We start from the raw sequence: 14,644 nt of genomic DNA on the forward strand, positions 1-14,644 counted from the left end.
TTTTTGAAGGAATGTTTTCTAACTTGGAGGCCAACGGCCTGTCGCGCTGGCGGAAGTTCACGTGCTTGACTTCTTCCATTTTCCCCTCTAGGAAGGAGAAGGCTTCTGTCAGCGGTTCCGTTGTTTGCTAGGGGGAAATACGGTTTTCTCCTTTTACTATCTTCTTGGCAGTGGAGGAGAGACGACGGAAAGGCATCCTCTTCAGTGGGAGTAGGAAATGCTCCACCTGGTTGAATTGATCCTGACGTTGGAGTTAAGGATGAGCCGAAGCAGAGTTTACACTTCATGGAGGGAGACCACCTGCAAAACTGCTTTCTCTGCTACCTTTCTGGAACTGATTTCACAGAAAACCTGAGCTTTTTTTATGTCCATTTTTATATGTTTGCTGATGACTTTTTCAGGGATTTGCTCTAAGAAAACCAGCAGCTATGTTTATACGAGACTGATCTCAGTGACCATCTGTTTTTATCGCGTGGAAAAACTCAACGTGTTGCAACCAAAAATATGAATCTCCTTTTTTGTTTTTAAACACAATAGCTGTCATTTAGCACCGGAAATTTGTAAGAGTTCAAACTTTACAGGCAGTATTGAAGCCAATCATTAAAGGGCCATATTTTTTAAAGGTGGGTGTTTCTGCTGTAGGTCTGGCTACAACCAGAATTTACATCTGCGGTTTTTCTTTTTCGTCACAACACATGAACAAAACATGACTCATCGGCTAAACAAAGGTATTGAAGCATGCCCAAATGTAATACTTGTTTTTTTTTATGACATTGCACTCTATGTTGTGCTCACCAGAAGACATTTCTTAATCTTGTGTACAAAAAGATAGATACTTTATTAATCCTGTAAGAGAAATTGCTGAAGGTATATGAATTAAGGAATAGACATCTGTGGTTCTTTCTCAGCCTCTGTGAGAAAGCTGTGCATACACTCTTTTTACCTGTACCTTGTAGGCTTTCTTAGCGACTGATTTATTTTAAAGATGTTTATTCAGAGTGTTTGATTCTTTGTTTCAAATGGAGGTGTGAAGTCTGAGAAGACAGACAAGTGTTAGAAGCACAATATCAAAGGCAGAATTACAAAAGAGCCCACTCACCCGATTATATTTTTGTTTTCATGCGAAGGGAAGAGTTTCCCTAGTGTTATAAGCTATTTTTTAAAGCGTTCCAGTGTTGCCACCATGAACCTTCAAATGTGTCGTCGGCATGACGTCTTTGCCAGGCTGCTGAAAAGAACAAACGATTGGATGAGGAGTGCTTTCAGTATTGCTGCATCATCATATTTCGACTGTTCAGAAGGAGGAAGATTGTCATTTAAAAAAATTCCAGTCCTGATATGTGCTGGGGGTTTAAAGTCTATGGATAAGTTAGTCATTTTCAATTGTGCACCTCGGGCAAGGGTAACTGGCTCACACCAGACGATGTCTTTGTAGACACCGGCTTCAAAACGTAGATGTTGAGCTGTTAAATCACGCAGCTACCATTCACTTTGATGGAGGGGGCCAAGAAATTGAATACCGTGTTTTAACCCTGCTACTGCTTTTGGATTGATCTTGGCTACCAACACTCACAGTAGTTTTTTTTTTCTCCCAGTGGTCCTTGGTTTTTTATTATCAGTTAATCCAGCTGCTTATTCCAGTAGAATCAGAAGGCAAATTTAGCTGTGTGTGTGTGTGGGACTCAAGAAAATGGGGTGGGAAATATCCAACTCTCTTCTACGATGAGAAATCCTGTTTTGTGACTTGTAAATGCAACTTGTTGGGTTGATCAGGAGCTTTCAGCAGCACACATTTGAGAATATATATTGAAAAGGAGGCACTTATTTAGCCGAAAAACATTTGGTCAACTCATAGAGTGACATAGAATGAACACAAGGAAAAAGATCTGTGGAGAGACTGGCCGTTCCGGCACCGTCACCCGTTGTCAACTGACAGTAGGGTTAGTTGGATTCTAAACTTTCCATCTGTCTATGACGGCCTTGTTATCTGTGCGAAGTGAAACTTTAACACCGCCACAGTCCTTCGGTTTCGCTGCCGGATGGACCCCTTGGCCTTGTCTTCACCACTGGAAGTAGCCTTGTACTGTAAGTGAATGCCGGGACTTTTGATAGAAGGTACTTCAGTGGAGGAGAAGCTGGATGTGCAGTACATGGTGTAGCTAATGAGTTGCCGGATGACACTCTTAACTCTGAACACCTTAAACGCACACAAACGTCCCAGTTCACTTCCCCCCAGCAGGACGTTGTGTTCTGCAGCAAGGCTCCTGTCGCCTTTTGCTTTTTCCACAATTCTGGAATATTCTGTGCCCTCCTCTTTGCGCTTCATGTATACGTTGACTTTGTTTTGAGAGTGATAGTTTTCAGTTAGTCCCATAATCAAGCACTTAATGAGCTCCTTAGCACTTAAAAAGAAATTTTGTACATATGTGAGGGGCAAATGTTAGGAGTCTCCAAAATGGCACTTGTAATGCTTTTTTATTCACTTAAATGATTTTCAAGTGAAAGAGTGAATTCAAAATAGAGCTTTGGCAATTGATACAGCGTAAACATCTCACCAAGTCTTGTGAAGTGTTTACTTTAGCAGTAGTCGGTTAATTTTGAGGATTTTTGTGCTCTGCAAGACGGAACAAAGAAAAAATAACACTTGTTCTTGACAGAAATGTCACCTTTGTGGAAAGGGGAACCACGAAATCTAGGCGAATGAAGCTCTCTTTTTTAGTTTGTGGAAGTAAGCTGGTAGCTTGTTCTCCTTCTGGAGAAAACCAAACTTACCAATGGGGAGTTCTGTGCTGCACCTCAGGACAGCTTAAAAATAGTCACACCATTCCTTAGATTCTGTTCCTTAAATGTACTTACATTTAGTTTGGTACAGGTTGGAAACAATATCTTCAGCCAGTGTGGAGTATCTTTTTTCCTCCAGCTACATTTCCTGCTCTTCCTTCGGTTTTGCTCCACTTGGCTTGCTGGCACAGAATTGGTGAGCTTGTAGTTTTCAATGGAAGAGCATTGGTCTGGTGATGGAGTCTTGAAATTCCCAAACGTAGCTACATTTACTGCACCATTCCGTGGTTGCTGTGATTTTTCAGAGCATGACAATCGCTCCAAATCAAATTTGGAAGTATGGGGACAAAATGTCTGCCATTAGCATCTCGTCACTTGTGGTTTTAGCTTTTTTTTACCATGGTGGAGGAGACTTATTTCCCAGCAGTCTTGCCATGAAGCTACACCTCCAAGCACAGAGGAGATACTGTATTCAATTTCTCTCAGGATCTGCTCAATACTTCTTTGTATTTAGAGGTAACTACATCTCAAGAGATGTGCTCTTGTCGCTCTTGCAACCGAAGAGCTGGAATGCCATTCTTTAGAGTACATCTACAGCTCTTTTTATTACAAGGTGGGATTTCTATCGAGATCAATATTAAAATATTGGTTTTGGGTTGAGTTATTAAACTACAAAATGCTGAACTAGACCTCAGAACAATAACAAAGTGTTACAGCTGTCAAAACACTACTTCAGTTAGCAGCAAACCTAAATTCTGTAGGTTGGAAATTGCATTCAGAAAACATTTTAAAAAATGCTGTAAAGGCCCAACGTGAATAGTACATTAAGGGTTAATGATTTTTATTTGCATTATTGGTGGCGTGCATTACTTCTGTTTCATCAGGCAAATTAACCATCTTTTAACTTCCTTGATCAATGACCTGATCTTTTCTGAATGTTTTCAGCATTCAAATGTTTTTATTCAAAAGGAAGGAAAGCATCATCTAGAGCAGATGCTAATTTTGGGTTTGGCAGGGTCTCAACTCACCTTCTTCACTGGGTCTTTACTGCACCAATGGCAGTTTGGTTGAACTGTGCTACGTTCTTTGTTTTTTCTAAAACACTCGCATGTTTAAGACTAGGTTAGTCTTTAATAAAGCGGGAATAAGTGTATAATAAAGATGCAATTGCTGTATGGTAGATTTAACCATGACCCATGCAGCTTCCATTAAGCCGTCTTTTGTAGAAAGGTTTTCAATCCTCAGCTATACTTCACTAGACTTACAGTAAATGGCGACACTTCAAAGGGTCATAAATATGAAAAATGAGCTTAAACTGAACTACATGCTTAGAACTATGGCGAGCCCTCAAACTCGATTCTCAAAGCCATGGATCAGTGAAATTCTGGTTAACTTCCAAACTGTGCCAGTAGGAACCCCTTCCTCTGCAGTTCTAGTACATGCCAGGAGGGCTATGTTTGTGCAAATGTGATTTTCTGTACTTCCGGTGGCCTGTTCAGGGTGCACGTTCTTTAGTATTCAAGAGGAGCAAAATAATATCAGAGGGCATCTTTGAGATCTTCCATGATTGCTTTGTTAACGCCTCACCACAGGATGGTCCCTGCTGAAGGCTGTTTCTCTGCCTATGCAATACTATTGGCCCTTTTGGCTTCACATATTACTGTAACAGTGCTGCACAACACTGTTCTTGTTTGTAAGGAAAGCCGTTCCAAGCCTGACTGCTGGTGGGGATGTTGGTGATTAGGAACACTTTGTGCTCCCTCTGGTGGACGCTGGTGGTATTAGTGCCTGCTGGTGTGTACAGCTATCGTCCATGTGGTCTTTATGGTCCCTCGTGTACCACATTTCATTGCTCCATGGTCCACAGGTTTAACAATACAATAGTTTAAATAGGCCAACTAATACATAAGGTCCTTGTCTAGCAAACTGGTGTAACTTCAGTTGAGATCCATGCATCCTTGAACTGGCCTATTGAGCATATTTGAAGCAGTCGTTGCTTTTCTGTTGAAAAATATGTTTGTAGTTTGCAAGTTAGTTTTAACCTTTTAACCACTTAAGGGGCTTCTTGTACTGGGCTTGGAAGAGCCAACTGGTAGCTTTAACCCCTGATTTTTAGACTCTGCTGTGAGCCCGTGGACTGCTCGTGACATCATGTCCCATATACAGTAGACTTCCCGCAGTTTGCTCAGGGACAGCATAATGCTTTGATATCCTGTCCCTTTTTCTGAGTGGCGAATGAATGCATGTGGTTGAAGTGCTATTGTAAAATAGACAAATAGCACAAGGTTTTAATCAGGTAGAGCAGTGTTTAATGGGTCATGTTGATACAGAAACAACCTTTCCTTGTAAGCAGATATCCTATCCAGGTGGGATACTGGGGGACTTCTAAGGGTACAGATTTAACATGATTATGAATATACTGTATGACTTCCCCTTGAGGGATGACGAATTCTTTCTGGAGAGCTGTGATACTCGTATGTAATTTCTACACAGATAAATTAATGGATAGTATTCAACGTCCAGGGAGATATAATAGGATGTTGAGTAATGAATAGCCTTTCAGCGCTGAAAGGACTTCATCCAGTGTTTCTGCGGAGCCTGGTGCTATACAGTGGTGAGTACACGTTGTATGTGAAAAACTGATTTATTTTCCATTCCATTGTGATTAATATTAGTCATCGACAGAAGGGGCTTCTGGGAAAGTCGCAGGTAGTAGCATGTGTAGTCAAAATTGTAACCCGATGAGTGCTGTACATCTCCTGCATGTTCTATCCCCCAAGTTGTAGGTGCTGTCTTGTGGGATAGTGTCCTGCTGGATTGTTGTCTTGTCAGGAAGATGAGATCCCAGAACTGGATAATGTAGGGTCAAGCCATCTAGTTGTCATCTGTTACTACAGTACAAGAGGGATCTCCTGCCCAGATCTGGTCTATTGGACATGACAATTGGTGTTTTGTTCGGCACAAAGCCTAGATTCAGGGCTAAAGAGGACTTTGATCCATCGTTGATGAATTTACAAGGTGTTGCTCCAATAACCTTGTTCATTCAAGACATTGTTCTCTTGAAAGGGGGAGTATTGCTTCTTTTCTGTGTCTATCATTCCTGACTGCTTTTGTCACATATGAAATTCACCGGGTGAAATGGCCTATCAGCTGCGTTCAGTCTAAATCATGAGGAGATTTAGTGCTCTCTCCATGACCACATCGTCAAAGTGACTTAAATGGATCTGTCACGATCACGATCCACTAATGAAAATACTGCCAAATCAAAACCCAAAATTTGTATTTGTATATCTTTTTAATAATAAAAATGCAACACTTTTAGTGATAGTTTTCATTCTAAATACAAATATTTCACTTCTCAGAGCTATGGAAAATGGTTAAAGAGGTGTCTGGTGGAGCTTGGAAAAATGGATAGGGGAGTTTGATGCAGTCAAAAATTAAAGATTGAGCCAATTTAAGCTTTTACAGTAACAATGGATGGTGGCCAGTGTCATCACCTGTCACTGTGCAATCAAATGTAGGAGGATTAGGAAAAGACAAAAAATGCATAATGTGCTTTTCCAGAACGCCAAAAAGAACTTCGAAGCCCAATATAGTTGTTTTTGTGTAGGAGGAGTCACAGAGTGGGTGTGTTCACCACAATTACTTGTTTTTAAAGCTGTATTGCAATGGTGTTTTGTACTGCCTGATTTTTAAAATTCTGGAACTGTCTGCACAACATGGTAAAAGAAGCTGAATATCTCTTGATATTCAGTTAATCCATTGAATTGATGTCTTCTGTGGGAACTAAGTCTTTTTACATTTCTGAGATGTCTTAAAAGAAGTCCCATTCATTTCTAAACAAGCCTCTGGTGACTTCAAGTTGAATGCTGTGGAACACAGACGGTTTTATTTTCCTAAGGTAATTCTTAGGAAGGCTTCTGTGAGTAAAGGAACGTTCTGGCACGTCCTGTTTGAGGCGCGGCTTGTCCAGAGGATTAAATTGGACGAGAGGAGGGAATGTGTTTTAGCATTCCTTTGTTTAAAAAGGAACGGGCGAAATGTATAAAAAAACCTTTGAAGCAGTGTGAAAGCAGAACTGGGAGAGAAGGGAGTCTGTGTCTTGGAGGCTTTGTAAGGGGTAACGGTACAAAAGTCAGGCACAGGTGGTGACTTTCCAGGGCTCAGAAGGCATGCCTCTGCCCCAGCGCTCACCTCATGGGGCGGGTTTGTTCTGGTGTCTGGGGGCGGCCGAGTGGGCTCACTGAGGTTGTGACGTGGCAGACACGAAGGTCATTCGCCTCTGTGGCATTCCCTGTCCCTGCTCTGAATTGAAATGGGCAGACAGTGGCTTCTCAGTGTGACCTATAACGCCCAGTTCAGGCTCTTTTCATTGACTCTAGCACCTGATCCCTACTGAAGCCTTGGTGTGGGAGCAGAGTGTTTGTAGAGGTGGCCTGCTCCGGGAATGCCTGGTTGTCAACGCCGTTCATGGGAGGGGTGTAGTCTGGTCTCCCGGGATGACCTACCCCTTACCTCCTATCCAGCTCAGTTGGAGTGAATCAACCCGGCAGGCTGCCTCAGAGGGCACGCACAGTTTGTGTTAATGGTTCTTGTATTTGAAGTGCAAGGTTGCAGCTGTGAGCTGGGTTTTAATAGAATAGTCGACTGAAAGGCATGGCAGGGAAAGCAGGGAGCTGGAGGTTTTCAGTGTGGTGTCCCGAGCCTGTGTGTGCCAGGTCACTTCGGAGATTGCTTTTCTCGTGCCACCTATTAAGAAGTCAAGTCTGATGTCCTCCAGCCTATGGCTTTTCGCTTAGGCTGGTGATGGATTTAATGAGGCGAAAAATCCAGACATGGTATTTAGTAGCCAGTAGCTAAGTGAAAGCCAGTGGATACCCTGCTCTCACTTACTGTGTTTCTAATTTGACATCCATCCATTTTCTAACCACTTCTTCCAGTTCAGGGTCACAGGGAGCCAGCGCCAATCCCAGCCAGCAACGGGCGCAAGGCAGGGTACACACACGCCTAGGGCCAAATATCCCAGAAGCCAATTAGCCTACCAGTATGTTTCTGCACTGTGGCAGGAAACTAGAGCACCTGGAGGAAACCTGCATGAACGCATGAACTCCATGCTGTCCACCAAGCTGTCCTCTTACCTAGCAAGTCACCAGTTTAGTTGCAAACATTGAATTAATGACCCACTCGTGCAAACCTACAGTATATTAAGATAGATACTTAATTGAATCCCGTGAGGGAAATTGTAACATTAAGTATTCCTGCTAATGTTCCGCTGTGGAAAAGGAAAACCTTTCATGCAGATACCGTACTTCAGAATGTTCTGCAGTACCTTCAAAAGAGCAGAACTCGACAAATTCTCTGTTGTAATCGTCTCCGTTTTTAGTGTCTTAAGAATGTGTTATCTCGCTGCTTATACCATCAAGTACTGTGCTCTCTTGATTCAAGTGGAAAAACAGCCGGTGTTGTTCTGGGTTGAACAAACGCCAACTCTCTGTGCTTTTTAATACTGCATGTGCATGCGAAATAAAAACGAAGTACTCGATGTTTATTTTATTACAAGGTCTGAAGGTTTTGTTCCGGGAAAACATCGTTTTTTTTGTGACAAATGTAGTTGAGCTGAATTGTGTGCATTCTCGCTGTGGCGATCACCATGTTCCAAGGTCCTGCTGTGATACAGTTGAAAGCTGATCTTATTTTATATGGTTTCCGCACTAAAGACATGCCGCTGCGATTAGCACATCTCCATTCGTGCTGTCGAGGGATGGGAGGGTGAGGAGACAGGTGAAGGAAGTTGACTGTTGAAAACAAAGCAAAACAAACAAAACACAATGCTCAGGACCTCTTTCTGGTAGGCTTGACAAGCAGCAGGGAGATTCAAAAGTTTAAGCCATAGCAGAGAGCACTGTGTTTTTTTTTCTCCAGAAAATGAGGTTACTGATGTCTCAGGATATCAATTTCTTTTAATGACAGTGGAAATTTCTCGAAATTGCTCGCCGCTTGTTTTAAGGGTGCAGAGCAAACGTAGTAGAGGGGAGGTATTTTCAAGACATTTTCCCTTTAAGTGCCTGAAACCAGGCCTGTTGTTATCTTGACCTTTTTTAAGTGTCCTACAAGTGAGGAGTCTGATGCTTGCCGTGTAGTTCATGAGTTATATGTTTGTCATTTGTGTTTTTGCTATGTCAAATCATTAAGATCGTCTTCTCTTGTGTAAGTTGCAGTGGTGAAGGAGGCCATTTTGATAGATTGTAGAATGTAACTAATTGGCACAGAATATAGCTAATTCTTCAAATAGCATCCAGCTTAAGCGACAATTAGTTATTTTTCCCTAGATAAATTGCCAGGGATGTACATCCAGCAGCGAACAAACAGAGTCGCACATTTATAGCTTTATGCCCATATTTCTTCAAGTATTAAATTGTTCCGTATATTTCCGAAATTAGCCGTTTTTGTTAATAAAAAAGAGCACATCTCATTTACATTTCTTGATTCCTCCCCCCCGTTCTCGTCGTCTTGTTTTTCACACTGAAAACGCCATTTCAGCCCCAGCTGCTCATTTTAAAAAGGCGTCCGGGTTCAGTGTCAAGGGGATGTAACCTGTGCCTTTCGACCGCATTGCCAACCAGAATGGTACATGGCATTTTACAGCACAAGTAAGCTCAATCGCAATTGCTGTGAAAGATACACGTGTAACATTTATGTTGTTGTGTTTATTTAAAACAAAAACAAACTGAATAAAGTGAAAAGAGACCTGAAGAACCCATAGCCCTGAGAGTCTATAGTGGGTGTAGCAGAATATAATAACATACACGGGTGTCTCTAGAATAGATGGCTGAAGTCGGGGTTAAGTCGCCAGAGGGCGGGGTCGCTACATTCAGCGAAAGGCATTCTTCTCCTTCTCACTATGAAATCAATGACCTGGTTGCACCTGGAATCGCCAAAACCTTATAAAAGCCGTGTCTGACGAGCGAAGGGTTATTATCTCGCAAGACCTTTAGGGTTACTGAGAATAGTGAGCACTAAAAAAATAAATGAATAAATTGAGGAACATAAACTGTTTGCGAGAGGGTGTTATACTACGATTATACTCGTAAGAGTAGAGTGTCAGATTAGGTTTACACCGGATAATATTGGTAGCATCCCCGGTCGCTTTCCGCGTCGGCACGCCGGTAAAGAGAAGGCGGCTGATGAGCGCACCCGGTCAAACGGAATCTACCAGGTAAGGAAATTGTTACTGCTGTTGAAGTAAAGCTAGGCTTTTGGTTTTGGGGTTTTCGTGAGTTAGACCCCCCTGGCACTCAATCATGGAAGCGGCATCTTCCCCAAGAGGCTTGTCCGTTGAACCTTTTAATATCCTACTTGGAGACTCTTGAGTTCTTCAGGGTGCCTCGTCGCTTGACGCAGTCACCATCCGAGTGGGACGAAATGATGTGCGTGCGCTTTCAGTTTGGAAAGAGCTTTTAGAAGTCTTGTATTGCTTTTCAAAGCCCAATACTGGTAACTGCGTGAAGTAATCTAGCACGAAGACGTAGTATCCCGTTTTTTTTTTCCTTGTCGGGAAAGTGGGAGCGAGTACACGTCCTGAGCAGTTAGCGCACAAGAAAACGCCATGAAGAACACGTCTCTATATTTTGCTTGGGGAAAACGTTTTGTTCAGAATCCCATCTGGTAGACCCCCCGCATTTTCTGTCTGAATTGCACTTTTGTTATGGTTGTCTATCGGAAATACGGTCTGCATTTTTAGAGTTATACTATAAGATTCGAGTTGTGTGTGTGTGCGCACCTGTTGTGACCTGGGCGGCCAGGTGTAGTGAGGCTGGAGTTACGAATCCATAACTGAGACCAGAATGGGCCGCCAATGTTGGAGTCCATGTTGATATTGAACACGGTTATCTCCGTTAGCTGTAAGCTCTCTTTTGCTCACGTTTTGTTTTGGTAACTGCTTTGTGCTCCAGTTTTTATGTCTGCTGCAAAACCGAAAAACGGCAGTCTTTTGTCATGCTAATTTTACATGCGATACAATGAGTATAATTACAAATACAAAGAAAGTTATAATGTTGGGGGTAGTGACTCAGTTACAAGGGTACCTTCCCAAGCGTTTTTCCCACAAGACATTTATTTTTATGTTGCTTTGTTTAGTATGTAGGTGAATAAAAGAGTTAGGTGTTGAGGGGTCAGTATGTACAGTATAGTAGTTGAATTTTGTTGACGGGTTCAAGTTTTCTGCCCCGTCTGAAGGACGTGGTTTGTAAAAAAAAAAGCAGTGTGGTTCTTCAGTGCAGATATGAAATTGCAGAAAAGTGTTTGCATGCAGTTGGAATAATCTTATTCATTAATTAGATTCATTAATCTTTCTCCACCAAAATCTATGTGCTTCCTGATGTTTTGAAACTCCCTCCCCCCCAAAAAATAAAACGCATATAACCCCTTAACAAGTCCTTTCTCACACTTGGTCTGAAAATCTGAAAATGAATGTATTCTTGTCAGTGACAGCTTTTCTGTCTCTGTCAGTAGATTGGTTGACAATGAGGAGTTTGTCTGCTCTCAACTGCTTAAAAATCCTTATTGCCAAATATAGATATCTGAGTGCTGTGCACATTTTGAGCAAAAAAAAAAAGTTGTGGGGTCTTGAAAGCTTCACAAAGAAACTATGGTCTTATGCAGTAGATGCATTGGATGAGTTCAGCTGTATTTGAGAATTTGCATTATATTAATGTAAAGGAATTGTTTCCTTCTGAAACAGTCAGAGTGTTTTCATGGTTCTAGGTTCTAGGTGTCCCTGAGTCTTTGCAGGCCAAAAGCCATACCTGGTTGTCAGTACTGACCCACTCCACCGCTGTGTCAAGTGGACTCGCTAGACTTCCCCCTCGAGGCTTCCAGAATTATCCTGGTCATTTAAAAGAAGTGTTTTGATCCAGAGCTTCCTTTTCCCCTTGGTGGGGGAATGTTGTCGTTCAGAAATTTAAAACCATTACAGATATGTACAGTAAATAAGCCTGGATTGTAATATTTCTATAGCCACTTGCTTTCTTTTACATGTACTCATGCAGTAGTAGCGATCGTCTTTGCAGATGTATCTTTGATTCAAAATGCTGAAGATTTTGAAGTGGCACCTGTGGATTATTTCTAGGAATGTCAGGTTCACAATTACAGTATGTAAAGAGCTGTTAAATGGCAATGATATGAAGTGATCTCAGGTGAAGCATGAGCTGGGATAAGGAAAGGGACACGGATGAAGGAATTAAGTGACTCATCTTCCACAGCTTTACACACTCTTTGGTCAATAAAGCTGTTCATCTGTTTTTCTTGTGCTGAGTGGCACAATGCAGTGCAAAAAAAACAGGCTCAGGAGAATGAATTAGCTCTGGTCTTACTTTTGGGTGAGTTTTTTTTTTTGGGGGAGTGGAAAGGACTCCGGTTCATGGGAGAAAAACAGTGTTAGGCAAATGTTGGTCCTTGACTTGAAATAACCAAACACAAACTCAGGAATCTGGCTTGTAATTTAATGTAAAGAGGAATGAGATGGCCTTTAAAACTAAGCAAAAAAAAAAGTCTTCTTCTCTAGGGTAAAGGTGCTTCATCTCTTGATTGCAAAAAACATTCTAAAAAATAAACATTTCCCTGTCGGTCTCTGTGCAGAATTCCTTTTCTTCAAAAGTGTTGAATTTCACCATACTTATAATATGCATACCGTTATATTCATACTGTTGAGGAAGGTGTGTATAGAAAGCAGACTGTACTTGGTTGCATAATGTTCACCACAAAATTACCTCAAGCAGGGGAGATGACAGCATGGTTTTAAGAAACTGGTGACAAACAAGGTTGACTGCTAAATACTGTAAATGCAAGCGTCTCAAGTAGATCAGTGCTATACTATACAAGCACTTTTTTTAAAAATTTTAAAACTGGGTGTCCCCCACCCTCTGGGAGTCTTACCATCAGAACATCTGAACATTCAAGGGGTTCTCCAAAGCACACGTGGACAAATGAGATTTTTTTTTCCTGGCACATCCTTCTTTTAAGGCCAACCCCAATAGGTTGACAAGCTTGCACAAGCCACATTGTGCTTAAGATGACCTTTACTGCGTGAAACCGATATTCTCGTTTTCTACGTCTCCCTGCTACAATATATATCCACACCAAGGCATCAGGGTAATCTGGATGGGCTTTTATAAATGTACCTTTTTGGTTTAAATAAATTGATTCAGTGTCTTTTGTTAAGTCCCTTTATAATTGAACCAGGAGAACAAACAAACAAGCGACACTATGCTACAGTGCAGGAACGATATCGGGGTTTATAAAATGATGCTTCGAAACATTTCAGCACGTCATGAGCGTTCACTGTAAATCACAATCTCTGGCAGAACCAGTGGAACCTTTGGGAGATTTTGCCTCGGAGGCATCAAAGAATTCCGATTTAATAGAACAATCTGGGCTGTGAAAAATAGAAAATCGCACAGAATAACTTCTATGTTCTATTGTAGGCAAAGTGGTGTTTCAAAGGTTTTGCCGTAGGACGTTGGCAAGTCAAAGTACCACATCTCTTCCTATTGTGGGGGTGGAAGCCATTTAATCACGAATGCTGAACTTGAAATCTCTCGCTTCTCAGATGTCTGAAACCAAAGCAGTGTCTTTTGGAAGAGTTTCCATCCACAGTTGCTGAAGTTAGCAGGGGTCGCATTTCGGAAGTTGCCTGCGCCTGAAACGGCTTTTCGTGTCTCGATAAAAGGAATAAGAGTCGGTCCATCCGAGATGATAAGAGCTGCAGAGGCGAAATGCAAGGCGGTGCGAAAGAAAAAAAAAAGCAGTTGAGTTTTTATAATCTACTAAACAAATATTTACATGAAATAAGTGTTTTACATGATGTAAGAAAAGTATATAAAAAGCTGTTTTTAAACAAAAAACTACTTGCTGAACGCGATGTTTCACTTATCCATACATGCCTTTTCTGTTATACCATGAACTGTAGAAAAAAAAAAAGAATGTTGTGCTTTTCTAATAGAAACAAACAAAACTGACTGTTAACTTTCAATTGCTGGCCGTACTAGTTATTTCACAAAGCAGCTGTATATACCCACTGTATATAACTCCGGACATGGTATTGTGTGATCTTGTGGTCATGTCTTTATGGTGCTTGTAAGTACAGCGGTTGTTTTCTTTCGGTGTCGTTCTCTTCGTGAGGCTTTCTGTGTCCTGATCTCATAAGCAATCGACGGAAATAAAGATTTTTGGCAGCTGTTTCCCATGTTGTGCCAGAGTGGTGTTTTAATCTCTCTCCGCCGAGGTGTTTCTTAAAGAGCAGGAGTCTGCTTTGCTGTGGGACAGCCTGTACAGCAGATCATCGTGGTACCTTGTAGCACATTAGGTGACCACATCTCATTTCGAGCATCCCAGAAGTGATTTGCACAATGCAGGCAGCCGTCATGCTTTACTATAAGTGACAAATGGCTTCACCGGTTCAGTTCAGGGAGACTTTTTGGAAAGGCGGATTGCACACGCCTGGAGTGGACTAGTGGAGAGGATAAGACGGGGCTGCACACTGCTACGCTTTTGCAACAAAGTACCCAGGGGTCTTGGAAGACCACACGGTCAGTTCCTCAGTTGAAGCTCTCACCTGAAGGACAGCAGCTCCTGGACCAGTGTCTCTGGCCACTGCACTCGGACGTTGGCTTGGAAATCGTGGTTCAGAGGGTGGGACCTCTCTACCGTGTGTAAGAGCAGCCTGGATTTTACAGTGAATTTCAAGTAGGACTCTTTTTTTTTTCCCCAGCATGGAATAAACTACTTTTTCCATTGAAACGGAATCAGTCCAGCCGGGCAGTCAGGCTGGAGAGCTGTTGTGGTGTTCAGCAGAGCTGAACCGGAT

General features: G+C 42.0%; 1 protein-coding gene across 3 annotated transcripts in view; it reads left to right on the forward strand.

Moving 5' to 3' along the window:
• Positions 1 to 14,018, forward strand: part of znf704 (zinc finger protein 704) — a 54,554-nt gene extending 40,536 nt beyond the window's left edge. For all 3 annotated transcript variants that reach the window (XM_069195177.1, XM_069195176.1, XM_069195179.1), the window contains exon 10: positions 92 to 14,018. In XM_069195177.1, the coding sequence (XP_069051278.1) occupies positions 92 to 131 (40 nt within the window). In that variant the 3' untranslated portion in view covers positions 132 to 14,018. The remainder of the gene's footprint in view (positions 1 to 91) is intronic.
• Positions 14,019 to 14,644: the final 626 nt, after the last annotated feature.

This window comes from Lepisosteus oculatus, chromosome 10 (genome assembly GCF_040954835.1).
Source record: "Lepisosteus oculatus isolate fLepOcu1 chromosome 10, fLepOcu1.hap2, whole genome shotgun sequence".
Classification (NCBI taxonomy): Eukaryota; Metazoa; Chordata; class Actinopteri; order Semionotiformes; family Lepisosteidae; genus Lepisosteus; species Lepisosteus oculatus.